Here is a 14,447-nt window from a genome sequence, read left to right as displayed (position 1 = left end):
GTTCTGTCCAATTAACACAGTTCAGAGAATTGTTATCTACTAATAACTGTTAGATCACCCTTTTGTTACCATGAAATAACAAAAAGTTGTTAGTAATTATTGTCAGTTAAACGAGTGAGAGCGAAAAATGAGGTTCGTATCTACTTTATTTCAAAAAATATACATCATATAGGTCTATTCTACCTTTGAAACGTGCCATGTTATGACACGTTACAACTGCAGCATGCAATGGAAGGGGAGGGACAAGATACTTATATCGATGATTTATTGGTTTCTGACTAATCCATTCATCTAGTGGGAATTATGATAATATTTTTAGTTTTCTTAGAGAGTGTTCTAAACTTTCGTAGAAACATGGAGATTTTCCTATTTTTGCATATTTCTTAGGCATTTTCAAAGAATTTTCAAACTAAAAATAAATGCAAGCATACTTTTGGAATGTAATTAGGTTTATGCATGAAGCTAAATACCAAAGACGGCAAATTGTTTTCATATGTTGAGATATTAAAATCGCAGGGTAGCAGAATAAAAACCTGCCAGAAAATTGGACAAGGAGCATAAACCTTTAAAAAGGCAGATTTTTAACAGAATTAGAGATTTACTCCTGTAGTACATAAGTGAATATGAACTTTGGAACATGATCAGGGACAATGTTGTAATGATAACTGTAGTAAAGAGCAATAAGTCATCGATGTATTTTTTGTTCACAGGGCCACTTCGTATGGAAGGCATGGTCGTAAGAACTTTCAAGGGGGCTCATTAGATTGAAAATTGATACTTCTAGTGCTCCTTTCCAGAGCCAAAAGCGTTAAAGGGTAAACAACACCCCTCTCTTGCCCTTTTTTTCTAGACCAACCCCCTTAACTTCTAAAGACGTCTGATCAAAATTTTGAGATTGCCGTTTTTTTTAAACAGACAAAGGAACAAGTGAATATACCTCTTAGGATGGCATGATCCCCCCGGCCCTAAGTAAAGGGCCGTAAAAATACAAATAAGTAAATGTTTCAGCAACATATGTTCCATCAACGGAAATGTGGACTTGTTTAATGTTGGGTATGTGATTGGTAGTAAACTTCCCTTTTCTGGTACTTATTGTTCCTGATCAATTTAAAAATTAAAATTAAAAGTCCCTAAGCCAAGAAGAGCCTATAGTGAAAAATCTGGGGCATAGCCCCCACATTTGAAAAAGAGAGCCGAAAAGGGTACAAAAAAATTTCTGGTCCACTTTAAAATTATATCCTTCAGTTCTCAGGCATAGGGAACTTAAATTTAGAAGGAAAATTGAAACAAAAATCCTCTTCAAACGAGCCAGAAGGACCAAATAGATTTTTTCGAGCCATATTCAATGTAAGTGCGGTCATTGTAAATTTGGGAGGGGGTTTATTTAATACAGCCGACTTGTTCCAAATAGTCTTACGATCTCCAGGGATTCTTTTACCCCACAACCCTTTGGACAAGGGCCATAAATATTACAAATTGCCTAACATTTACACATAAGTCTTATAACGGGAATAAGGGGGCTTGTTTGGTATTGTTTGTGTGATTGCTTCGTATATTTTAGGGAAAGGTCAAGAGGCAAAAACGATTGATCTTTCTAATTAGGAGGAGGTATGGGTCCCAAATACAGGCCAAACGCCTTTTTTTCCTTGATCAGTTTGAAACTTCCAGTCATAAGTCATTAACACTATTGGCCAAGAGGCACTTCATGTATATAAAAATATTTATGGGCACGTCCTCCCCCCACCGTGGAGCTCAAAAAGACCCCAAAACTTTTTTCTTGATTAGTTCAAAACTTGTATATTTGAATCCTCAAGCTAAGAGGACAATGCTGAAGAAAGAATAGAAAAAAATAGTTCTATCTAAAACTGTGCCCAACAAAGGACCAGACAGAATGAAAAAAAAATTTGCCCCTACCGCTTCGTATTGAAAATGTTGTCGTAAAAACTTTGGAGAGGTTCATTTAATTAGAATTGCAAATTCTAGGGCCCTAGGGCTGAAAGGGAGGGCCATCAGAACTCTCTTGTAGCCTTTTCTGCTCCCCATCTCCCAATTTCCACCTGCCTATCAAAACTTTGACGGTCATTTTGTTCAAAAACATTGAAAGGTGTCATATGTGTGGCCTTCATGGTCGGTATCAGCCCCACAGCCACAGGACAATGTACCTTTATTTTTAAATTACCTAATATTCAAGGGTAGCTTATGGTAGAAAAGGCAGACATTTTTTTTTCGATCAGCTAGGAGTTTTTGTGATATCAAAATTGTGTATCTGCAATATCTTGAGAACAGCTTGGGGTTTAAAATTGAAGCTTAAGTTACTATTGGGGAACGGAATGGAAAGACGTGGCAAGAGGACTAAAATTTCTGTGTTGGGTTGAGGAGGAAGGGGGGGGAATAATTTTTATCTCTGAACCGCCATAACCCTTGTGCACCATAAGTTCCAATGGGACTTATGGTCTAGGCACAGTAAATAATAACCAGCCACACTTAGAAGTGCGTTCATGGAAACAGCATTTAATCTCTATGATGTGATAAGTTTAGCCCTTTTTTTGTTTTAATGGCTTTTTATTTACGCTCAAAGATTGTTTTCTTCTCTAATTTGTCCTTAGGAAGCAGAGCCCCTTTCGCTCCCACCAACATGATTAAGTTAAAACTGGTTGAAAGTGAGCGCTTATTCTTAGAACTGTTTTACAAAGTTTGATGCTCTGCATGTTGAGAGTATTTTAGAGGGGGAAATAGTAGTGGATACAGGGTACGGGGTGGACGGGGGATCCCCCAAATATTTTTTTCTGGCACCCTCATTCCTTGTTTTATTCTTTTTTTACTCTTTTTTTATGATGAATTTGTCAATTTGTTCAGTTATTGGCACCTTTGGCACATTGGGCCTCCCCCACGATTTTGCTCTAGATCCACCCCTGGGGGAAAGTCACTACAAAGCCATTAAGTCAATGACAAGCTATATGTGCTAAATTTTTGCGCCAGATATACGTCCAACTGAGGGTGTCAAATAAGGGAAAAGAGAGCGGGGGGGATGGTCGCCCTCACAACTTTTTGATCCCCCTCTTTGGACTTTGAAAAGTTTAAAGAGACTTATGACAAATATTCAATAGAAACGCCTGTTTTAGTATTCTCATTGGAAATTGAAGCAACAAAAAATTTCCTCCCTCTTTCGAATGAAAAAAACTTCAGTCCCCTCTACCTCTACGTTCCGAGAATTGACGCCACTGCATTAGATTCTGCAGCGTTTTTTAATTACTAAGAACCTGAAGTTTGCAATTTAAGTTTAAAAATGAAAAAATACACCTTTTAATTTAGCTACAACCTCGCATGCCACAAAAAAATGAAGATTTCCCCCGTATTTTTTTCTTATAGTCCGCCTATTCTGAATGTTTATTTAAGCTCTCCCCCCCCCCCCGAGTCTAATCCCTTTGTATGTGATTCGCTTCTTTCATTTTACTGTCATAGTAGATTGAATTCCACCAGCATGGCACGAAATTTATTAAGCTAATTTTTTCTCTCACGTTTTATCACGAGCTTTGAATTAATTTCTTTTCAAATTAGACTAATGCCATTAATAATAGCTAATCACTCAGCCATGAGACTGATCTCGCGAAGCTGTAAGCAAGGCGCAACTGTTTCCTGTTAAAAAAACTAATAAAGCTTCTCTTAAATTTACATTTAGTTGCTCATCTGATGGCTAACACAATGGTGAAAAATATTAGTTTGTTAGTTTTATTGTTGTTAGTAACGGGAAGGATAGAAGGAAGAAATAACCGTCAGCAATTAGTAGATGGATACCCGGAACCACAGGATATAGATGGAACGTCCGATTTGCTCCGGCAGTTAACACAAGTGGTAAATAAAAAATATTGTAAATAACGTTTACCTTCATCTGCTTCATTGACGCTGGAAAGCGGATAAAAAATAAATTTTTCCGGGGTATCAGCAAAAATTTGGCTCCCCATCAGTATTTTTGGTATTTGCGTATTATCCTGAACACACACAAGAATTTTACTTTGTTTGATCTGAGTAAAACCAGTTTGTCTGCCTGCAATCGGTTATAATTATAATCGGTTATAATTATAGAGCTTAATCTCCCTAATAAAAACTCCGATGCAGGTATATTTTAATAAAATATTTAATATATAGAGGTGGTTAGGTTAAATAGTTAGTATAATACGTTCTGGGTGACCTGCTTTACATAATTCTTTTGTTGCAGTTTCCGTAGTTTTGTTACTAAAGTATTATATTTTCATCATATTTTGGCATATTTTTCATTAGGATTAACCTAACTTCGCTTCTTAGGTGTTTTCGGTATAATACACAAGTACCGTCTTTCTCACCCCTCAAATTATTCAATCTTCGACCCTCTGGGGGAACACATTCCCCTAAAGCCAGTCCCTGTTGAAATTGAAGCTAGTTTACTTTGATACGTTATTCAGAGGAAAAAGCACGGACTTTCAGGTAAAGGATGCGGCACTAGGCCATTAAGGTCCGAACCGGTGGTGCTGTATCTCCGTCTCAAGGCCCTTCACCCAGGAAGTGTAATGGGGGGGGGGCGATGAGGGCCAGTCATCCAGTGCTTTTGCACAACCTTCCTATTTACCTTCCCCAGGTTTCTCCAGGTACCCATTTAGAGCTGGGTCGACTCTGGCTGAGCTTACAGACTCACGCCACTGACTCCCGTCCCAAAACAAATAATTGGGTACACTGGGATTCGAATCCTCGTCCTCTCGGACAAAGGTTCATAAATCCAGCGAACCAATCCACTTGGCTAGGACGGAAGAAGACTTTCAGGGTCCTTTTTAAAGTTAATGAATCAGGGCCATACTTACGTTTTCTAAAGGGAATATAAACTAAAACAAAATATGGATGGGACGTTGGATTTGCGACAATTGACCCAGACGGTAAGTAAGAGATCTTGAAATAACGTTTCACCTTGAGCTGCTTCATTGACGCTACTTTTTAAAAACAACTTAAAATGGTTATTCGGATGAGAAATCGAGTTACAAGCGATTAAAACGCTTTCTTAAAATTAATGTACCCTGGCAGTATCTAACTTTTTAAAAACAAATATTAATTAAAACAAACTAACTGTAGATGGAATGTCGGATTTGCTGCGACAGTTAACACAAACGGTAAATTTGAGATTTGGATATAACAATTTACCTTGAGCTATTTCACTGATTCAGCTTTTAAATGTAAAATTTTAGATTTGGGGCTTTTGTTTATTTTGGGAAAAGGTGATGAATGTTAATGAAACTCTCAAGAATGAATTCAGAGCCTCAATAATCCCGTGGGAAGACAGTTTTAAGCATTTACCTCCGCCCTTTCACCTCCAAAGGGTATTGAGCCTTTACAATCTTTGTGTTATAAAAGGGAAACCTTAAAAAATAGATTTACTGCTCAAAAGAGGCACAAGGAAAGTGTTTTGAGCCTCATACCTTTGCACAATACTAATTTACAGAGTTCAAATTATTTGTAAATTTAATCCTTAGTTTTGGGGCAAAGAACCCTTGTTATCTCAAAAAACCTGCTGGAATAAAAGGAATTGCAATTTCAAGAACTAGAGCCGATGGAAAAGAGACTAAACAACTATAATTAACAGTAACCTGTTTTTTATTGTTTGTCAGAATTTAGATACGTACACACTTGTCATCTATGGGATTTCTCAACCGTAGAAAGAAGAGGCTAGAGATAGTAGCTTGATAATTTCTTCTCAAGGGGTATTTTAGATACTCGATTCATTGCTGATAGTTTCAGTCACCTAAGCTACTTTTCAAGATAGTAGAAAGCCCCTCAACTAAAACTTTATCCTTTTAAAAAGTAACTTTAAATAGTTATTCGGATGAAAAGTACTGTTGTAATTTGAACTCATAGACAAATAAATATCTTTTTCTAATTTTATGTATCAAGGCCATGTTTAAAAATATAAACAATTTTCTTGAAATACGCAGTTTTCTGCCATAATTTTTTTTTCTAATCCTTAATTTTAATTTCAGTTTCTCTTTAATTTTTATTTAAACCAAAATTCTAAATAATACAATCCATAGGCTATATGAGATCGATAACATATATGAAATATATATCAAAGATTTCTAAATTCATTAGGGCTATCCGTCAAAAGTAATTCGAACGATAACATTTGAATAACTCAGAGCAAGGAAAAACATCCACAAAAAGGGAATTGAAAACGCAAACACCCACAAAAAGGAAAAAGAAAAACCACAAATCATTATACTCTTTTTTTGCTGGGTGTTATAATTATGTAAATCTTGTGATTGGGAGAACAAACTTTGATTGAGGTAATATGGTAGTAATTTCTTAATGTCACAGGATTTGAAAAGAATTGCTCCAAAAGTAAATTGTTGAGAAATTAAAAGTATATCTAGATTAGCATACGAGGATACTGTAGAAGACTTATTTGAAAGTGCAATAGGTGATAGAATTTTTTTTTTTTTAGCATTATTAAGGCTTTATTTTGTAAAATCTGTAGGCGTTGTGGCTTTTAAGTGTATATAAGTATATTAGACGTATGTATATAAGTATAAGTATACAATAACTAACATTAGACTGAATCAGAGCAAAATAAATGCTTCGTAAAGCAGAGTAGAGCAAATAACGTTTTAGTCAGAGCGCCAGATTCTGTATCGTGCACCCACCCATGCCGGAAAGTACAAAAATGCTGAGGACGGATCTTAGGGTAGTCGACCATGCTGAAAACGAATATCGTAGGGCGCATGTTCGCCGTTTTTTTTTTGTTTTTTTTTTACAAAAAAAAATCGTATTCATGTAGCCTCAAGTCTCTTCTTTCTATTGATGTAAGAGTACGCTGGATTTGACCAATCTTATCAAAAAAAAAAAAAAAAAAATAGAATCGTCGAGCCCCATTAAAGGCCAAATTTGGTTTTTTTGGCCTATTTCTCAGAAACGCCCCAACAGCGAACATGCGCCCTACGATATTCGTTTCCAGCATGGTCGACTACCATGGGATCCACCCTTAACATTTTTGTACCTTCCGGCATGGGTACTAATCGAAATAAGCGAGATACAGAATCTGGCGCTCTGACTATTTCAAACTTTGCACTAAACCAACATACCTCGAAATCCTTAAGCGTAGATTTTAAATGTGTGTTTTAAAAGATAAGCTTTCGTCAATCAAAATCAAAAAGTCCAAGGTACTTTATCGTTTTCACCGGATATACTGATAATATATACTTTGAAGAACTAACTCGGGTAATACGATGGCAGATATTTGACTTTCTTCCATAAATTATGAAATTAGTTTTTGATAAGTTCAAAGCAATAAAATGTAAAGAACACCAATCAAGAACATTAGACGATGCAATATCTAGTTTTGCCTCCAACTCCTCGTCATTCCTCTCAGAAAGCAAAATGTGTGTTGAGATATGGGATTGTCAATTCTCGATGAAGATCATTTATAAAAATTATAAAAAGCAGAGGACCTAGGACAGAGTCCTGAGGTACCCCGACCTTCGAGGACTGAGAAAAAGGTGGAAAAAGGAAATTGCCTCCATCTCTTTGTTGCTTCTGATCAAGATTCAACTAGATCCAATGCCGGTCCGTGTATAATTATCCAATTTACAAAAAAGGATAAAATGGGATATTGTATTGAATGCTTTTTTAAAATCGAAATATATTGTTGCTAGAATTTCACCTCTGTTTAAGCATTCATGAATATATTGGACGAGAACAAGATAGTGTGTTCAGTGTTGTGTCCAGACGTAAAAAAAATTGGGAATTTGTGAAGAAATTAGATGGTTTAAGAAAATCATAAAACCTTTTATGAATTGCCTTCTAAAATATTTTAGAAAACACTGACAAAATAGAAATAGGGTGGTAATTTGATGGATTTAGCAAGGGAAAGGAGACTGCGTGACGTTTTTTGAATTTTGTATTGCAAACATCAGAGTATTCGCTGACGAAAGACGAGTTTTTCATCCCTGGAAAAAACCCTACAGACCCCCTCTCAAAACTCCTATGCCAAAACTTAGACTAGTTTATCGTTTTGACCAGGCTTACAGAATAACTATACATTCGATAATTCTGGAAACAAAGCAAAAACTTAAACGAGGTTGAAAGTTTGAGTCATTCTATGATTGTTTTTTATTTTAAAACGGCCGGAAATTGAATATTTGAGACCCACTTTTACATTTGCTGATGATAATTGGGTTGGAAGCTTCACCCATATATCATATGAATTAGCTTATGCTGCTTATCCCTTTTAGTTTACTCGTACCATTAGACCTACAAGAGACGAATTATCTACAGAGATGTCTCAAAATTCTCTAAAATGTGCAATTCTACTCGACCTGTCTCTTAGGCTTAAGCTAAGGTGTTTTTGGCTTTTTAATAAACGTTTGGTTTCCCAAAAAATGACGTTTAGACTTAATGGACTAAGGAAATTCTTTTGGGACCACTAAATCCCCCACAGTCCCTGGGGGAGGGGCTGCAAGTTACAAATTTTGACCATTGTTGTAAAAAGAAAAAAAAAGTGAAAAATAAACAAAAGAAAAAAGTGTTTTAATTTTTACGGACAAAAACCTTTTTCGAATTTAACTGAATAGTTTCGCTTATTCGTTTTCTCGATTCTACATGACAACACTGACGAAATTTAGAATTGCCCTGAAAACGTTTTTCGATCACTGCGTACTAGAACAGTTACTTACTCTAACCACTATGAAAAATAGTATTTTTTGTATATTCCTTGAAAAAGTCCTTCCAGATATTTTCTTCTTTGTTCGTCAGTTGGGTTGTCCAGGGATTATTGCATGAAATAAATGGTTATAAAAAGTTGGAGGAGGGCTCAAGTTTTGGGCGGTTGACTTTTTTAAGCAAGCATTTTTACCCAGCCAGACCTTACTAGTGCTGCCAAGTGCAATGTACGCAATAGAAAACCATATAGAAATAGAAAATCAGAAATAGAAATAAAAAAAAACTCAAAAAATTGACGTCCTTTCTACTGGCTCAAGATCTAATTCAAAAAGATTAATCCAGTCTTGCGTTCTTTTTTCTGGCTCAAAACCTGATATGGTGAAAAGGTGTAAAAAAGGAAGACGGGTTTCTGACATACACTGAAGAAATAATCTGACTAGTTTGCTAAAATATTTCAAAAAAATACTCTAATTGTGTCAAAGTATACTTTTTAACATGGAAAATATGAATTTGTTCCTTATGTGAAAAGGCAAAAGCCTCTTGTAGTTTCATCACGTATTTACCCACTGAAGAAACTGTAAAAATCCATGTAAATGGAATTGATGAATAGAAGCGTGAATTATGTTTCAGTACATATTTTTATTACACAGGTGTCTTTATTTATGGCTTTCATTATGCAGGCATTTATGAGTCTCTTATTAATACGGGCGTGCCATATTAATTAATGAAAACAAAACAAAAAAAAACAAGTTTTTTCAGCCGAAAGTAAGGAGCAACGTTAAAACTTAAGACGCACAAAAATTATTACATTTATTAGGAGTAATGCCCCCCCCCCTCAACACCTCCCTCTTCATGCTAAAGTTTAAGGTGCTTTTCAAAAAAGTTTCTTATTGTTTTTAATTTAAAAACCCTTGTATTTCAGGAGTCGTTGTTAAGGAATTGGGCCAAAAAGTAAACTTTAGCGTAAAGAGCAAGGTATTGAGGAGAAGACAATCCCCCCCCAAATACGTAATAAATTTTGCTCGTCTTAAGTCTTGATGTTGATACTTACTTTTAGGTGAAAGAACGTGTCTTTTCATATTTAACTTCTGACCGTTTTTAAATAATTTCTGGAGATCCAGCTCCCATCCATGAAAAATTACTCATCCCCCTGGCAAATTTCTTGCGGATAATTCCGGGTTCAATTTTTTCTTAGAGTACTTAGATCTGAAAAACTTTGATTTCTGATTGATTTTCAAATTATGGCACAAATTTCTTTTTTCGTGGAAAAGTTTTCCCGCAAATCCCCCAGACCCCGAAAAAAAGTTGCTTCTGCACAAAATTTTCCGGGAGTCTTTATCACGCAAAAACTCCCTCATTGAGAATTGATCCTGTTTATAATTCTCACCCCTACGGAAAGATACTCTAGAAAATTCTGACCCGGTAAAATTCCCCCCAAACCCCGGACAATTCCTCTTAACATTCCCACATCTAAAGTTGAGTCTGCAAAGAGAAAGTAAGAAAAATAAAAAGAATTGTGTACAGGAATTGCAACAATCCCCCAGTGAAAAATTTCACCAGCAAAGTCTACCCCCCAGAACCTTCCTCCTAGAAAATTATCTCCGTGGAAAACCAACACAGCAGAAAATCCTCCCCCCCCCCCGAAAAACGCCTGTATACTTCCAAATACCAAATACAATAAGTAAACCAAGGACACATTTTATGAATTAGAGAGCTTTCCGCAGATGCTGCGGGGGTAATTTTATCCTCATAGGCATAAATACTGAATCTTTCAACTATATTGAACAAAATGATTATCTCAAAATCTTTATCAGACGACTTTGGGGGAAAGGGGGTGAGCTGAGAGGAGGCGAGTTGTCCTCAAATTTCTTTTGTCACTGAAAAGGGGAACTAGAACTATTAATTTCTGCTCGAAAGTGCCCTCTCCACATATTTTAGGACTATTTGTTTTGGTGAGATCACCCCTGGGAAAAAAAACAAACAAACAAATATATAATGCACCCGCGATATTTTTAAACAAAGTTTCATATTTTTGCACATTGGAGCTTCAAACTTCTACAGTAGGTTTCCCTGATACCTGAATGTGATGGCTTGATTTTCATTAAGATTCTTTGACTTTTTGAAGATGTTTACGCCCTTTTTCGAAAATCCAGCAAATATTACTAGTAGTTTTTGATGAGTAACACTAAACTTCAACAATCTTATAGATTTAGAATCGGCATAGTAATCTAATTCTTTTGATATATCGACTGATATCGGAATTCCGCTTTTAGAGTTTGGGCTTCTATTGAGCTGCGTTGCTCCTTAATTACAGTTTGTTACCACGAACTGTCTGACGAAGCTTAAACTACACCGTAATGTTGATGGCCAAAAACTTATCCATAGCTGAAAAGATTGCAGATAATTTACAGACTTTTTGGATTAAAAACATCGTGTAGCCCCTTCATCATAGTCACCAAGACAAAGAAAACCGGTTTGTGAAAAAAAAAAAAAAAAATAGCTGGATTCGGACGCAGATTCGCTCTTGCCCCAGTTTTAATCAGGGGAGTAGATTATGTGGCTTAAGTTCTAGGACCGGCGGCTCCCTTATTCGAGGAGAGATTTTTTTGGGTGTAATACCCTTGAGTTTACAGGGATTGGGAAAATTCATGGTTCCAAAATTGATTGAAAGAATTGGATATTACGGTAGATACTGATAGATTTTGTACGGATATTAAAAAAAATCATTAAACAAGCATAATACATATGAACACACAAAGGGTTTCCTTATCAGCGTTTCCGTCGCAATTGGTGTAGTCTGGTTCGGTGGCAAACAAAAGACGCAATTTTTTTTCGTTTTAATTGAACTTATTAAAAACAAAAAGTATTAATTAATTTACCAACAAAAGATATAACAAAATCCCTTGCAGCGGCATGGCTACACCCCCCCGTCTAACAAATTATTCACTATAAAGAGAACAAAATAAAAAAACTTAAAAAGTGGAAAATTAAAGAACATAAGGCAATAAATCAAAGGGAAATTAAAAAAAATGACCGATTTCTGAATCACCACTTTTTTTAAAGCAGAATCTCAGTTTTTCTGTTTTATCTCTTCGCTTTGTGTTTCTCCTTTTTATGCTTTGTTTGTTCTTTGATTTTAAAATTAAATACTTCAATTTTAAAATTAAGTATTTAAATACTTCAATTAAGATAACTTTACTCAACGTTAACTCCTCAAATTCTTGGCACCAAATCAAATTTTTGCTTTATTATAATAGTTTGTATTTCTCTGAATTTGAGTCTTAGGATATTTCTTAAAACTATAATCGATATATTTAAAGAAAATTAATAAGAGTACACATATATTATTTTGGATTTATCTGATGCATTAATAAATTCCATTATCAAATCATAAACTGTAATATTAATTGTAATGTGAATATAAGTTGTAATTTATCAATAAATTGTCATATCAGTAAAAAGATCTCAGATAAATTTCTTGATTTATTTATAACCAGGATGGCAAAAAAAAATTTTTTTCGTTATTTTTAAGGGTTCATTTGGGATGTAAGATTTTGTTTTAAGCAAGAATTTAATTTTGCTGCCTAAATCGTATTCAGGACAATAACTGTAGCGCACTTATTCAATAGGAAATTGCATTTAATTTTGCTGAAATGCATTAATAAACTGCATTGATAAATTAAATTAATATTAATAGACTGATTTATTTGTTAAGAGATTTTATAATCAACTAAAAAAACACAGAAAATTAAGAGACAAGAGCTCGAGCAGCTTGAAAAAAAAAATCAGACTTAACACAAATAGAATCACTCCCGATTGTCCAATGTTCTAATAAATAAAGATAGCAAAAAGGGGAAAACGAAGATAAGGAATAACAAGAGGAAGTTCAAGGGAAGAATATATATATATATATATATATATATATATATATATATATATATATATATATATATATATATATATATATATATATATATATATATTGAAACAAATATATATATTTGTGTTTTATATATATAAAACAAAGACAAAGCGCCAATTATCAGGAAGATTGTATTATGTCCAACTGAGTAATGATTAAAATTTTGCCTCTGTGGCTTTTGTGCAAAAGCTAACAAAAAGAAAATATTATTTTTTATTGTTAGCTTAATGATTGTTAACTTAATTAAAAACTAATTACACATTGGAATTCAGGGCATGAAATTGCCCTACTATTGCCTTTGAAAATCACCTTCAAAAACATTGGCACAGAACCACTGTTGTTCTGTGTGATAGGAATAATCACATAACTTATATGTGTCCATAATTTACATAATTCATACAGACATAATTATATATATATATATATATATATATATATATATATATATATATATAGGTTTACTTACTCTTGAACATGCAATATATCATTTATATATCCCCCTGTGCCCCCCGGCGTCCCCGATGTTGTTGTTTCCCTGTGTCCCGGTCGTCAGTTGTGTCCCGGTGTCCTAGTCTGTAATTTCTCTTTGAGTGTCGCGGTCGTCATTTATATTCCCTGTGTCGCGGTGTCCCGGTCGTCATTTTTGTCCCGGTCGTCATTGGTGTTTCGGTGTCCCGGTCTGTAATTTCTCTTTGAGTGTCCTGGTCGTCATTTATATTCCCTGTGTCCCAGTCGTCATTTGTGTCCCGGTGCTTTGTTGATGGTGATTGCTAATCGAACATTCCTTGTGTCCCGGTCGCTTTCTCTTTGAGTGTCCCGGTTGTCATTTATATTCCCTATGTCCCGGTGTCCCGGTCGTCATTTGTGTCCCGATGTCCCGGTGTGTAATTTCGTCAATCAACAAACATGACGTCAGTCGACACACAAACATGACGTTACTCGACACACAGACAACTTATTTTTATATATATAGATGTCCCGGTGTCCCGGTCGTCATTTGTGTCCTGATGTCCCGGTTTGTAATTTCGTCAATCAACAAACATGACGTCAGTCGACACACAAACATGACGTCACTCGACACACACACACACAGACAACTTATTTTTATATATATAAGATAGATATAGATAGATGTCCCGGTGTCCCGGTTGTCATTTGTGTCCCGATGTCCCGGTCTGTAGTTTCTTCAGTCGACAAACATGACGTCAGTCGACACACAAACATGACGTCACTCGACAGACATAACACACAGACAACTTATTTACATATATATATATATATATATATATATCATACTAATAATGATAATAATCACAGAAATTGTTAACTTTATTAAAAACTAAGGACACACTGGAATTCAGGGGATGAAATTGCCCATGAAAATCATCTTCAAAAACCTTTGCACAAAACCACTGTTGGTCTGTGTGATAGGAATAATCCTTAAAACACCTCACCAAGTTGCCAGTCCTGCATCCCTAAATAAGAACTTTGTTAATTTTAAATTAGACTGTGGCGTAAATGTCAGCAGTAATTTTTTTTTGAAAAACACATTTTTTTCAGGGGTGATTGTATCGACCCAGTAGTCCTAGAATGTCGCGAAAGGACTCATTCCAACGGAAATTAAAAGTTCTAGTGCCCTTTTTAAGTGGCAAAAATAATTCGAGGGAACCTAGGCCTCCTCCCACGCTCATTTTTTCCCCAAAGTCAACGGATCAAAATTTTGAGACTACCTTTTTGTTGAGCATAGTCGAAAAACAAGCAACTATGTCTTTGGGGGTCACTTACTCCCCCACAATCCCCGGGGGAGGGGCTTCAAGATAGAATTTTTGACCATTGTTTATACACAGTAATG

At 35.3% G+C, this 14,447-nt stretch overlaps 1 protein-coding gene across 1 annotated transcript in view; it reads left to right on the top strand.

Moving 5' to 3' along the window:
* The first annotated feature begins 3,670 nt into the window (after window positions 1-3,670).
* Window positions 3,671-14,447, top strand: part of LOC136026666 (uncharacterized) — a 49,955-nt gene continuing 39,178 nt past the window's right edge. Inside the window, exon 1 of the mRNA XM_065703407.1 lies at window positions 3,671-3,852. Coding sequence (XP_065559479.1) covers window positions 3,691-3,852 — 162 coding nt within the window. The 5' untranslated portion in view covers window positions 3,671-3,690. The remainder of the gene's footprint in view (window positions 3,853-14,447) is intronic.

Source organism: Artemia franciscana, chromosome 4, assembly GCF_032884065.1.
Source record: "Artemia franciscana chromosome 4, ASM3288406v1, whole genome shotgun sequence".
NCBI classification, from domain to species: Eukaryota; Metazoa; Arthropoda; class Branchiopoda; order Anostraca; family Artemiidae; genus Artemia; species Artemia franciscana.
The sequence above is the reverse complement of the archived record's forward strand: the minus strand, read 5'-3'. Positions and strand labels throughout refer to the sequence as shown.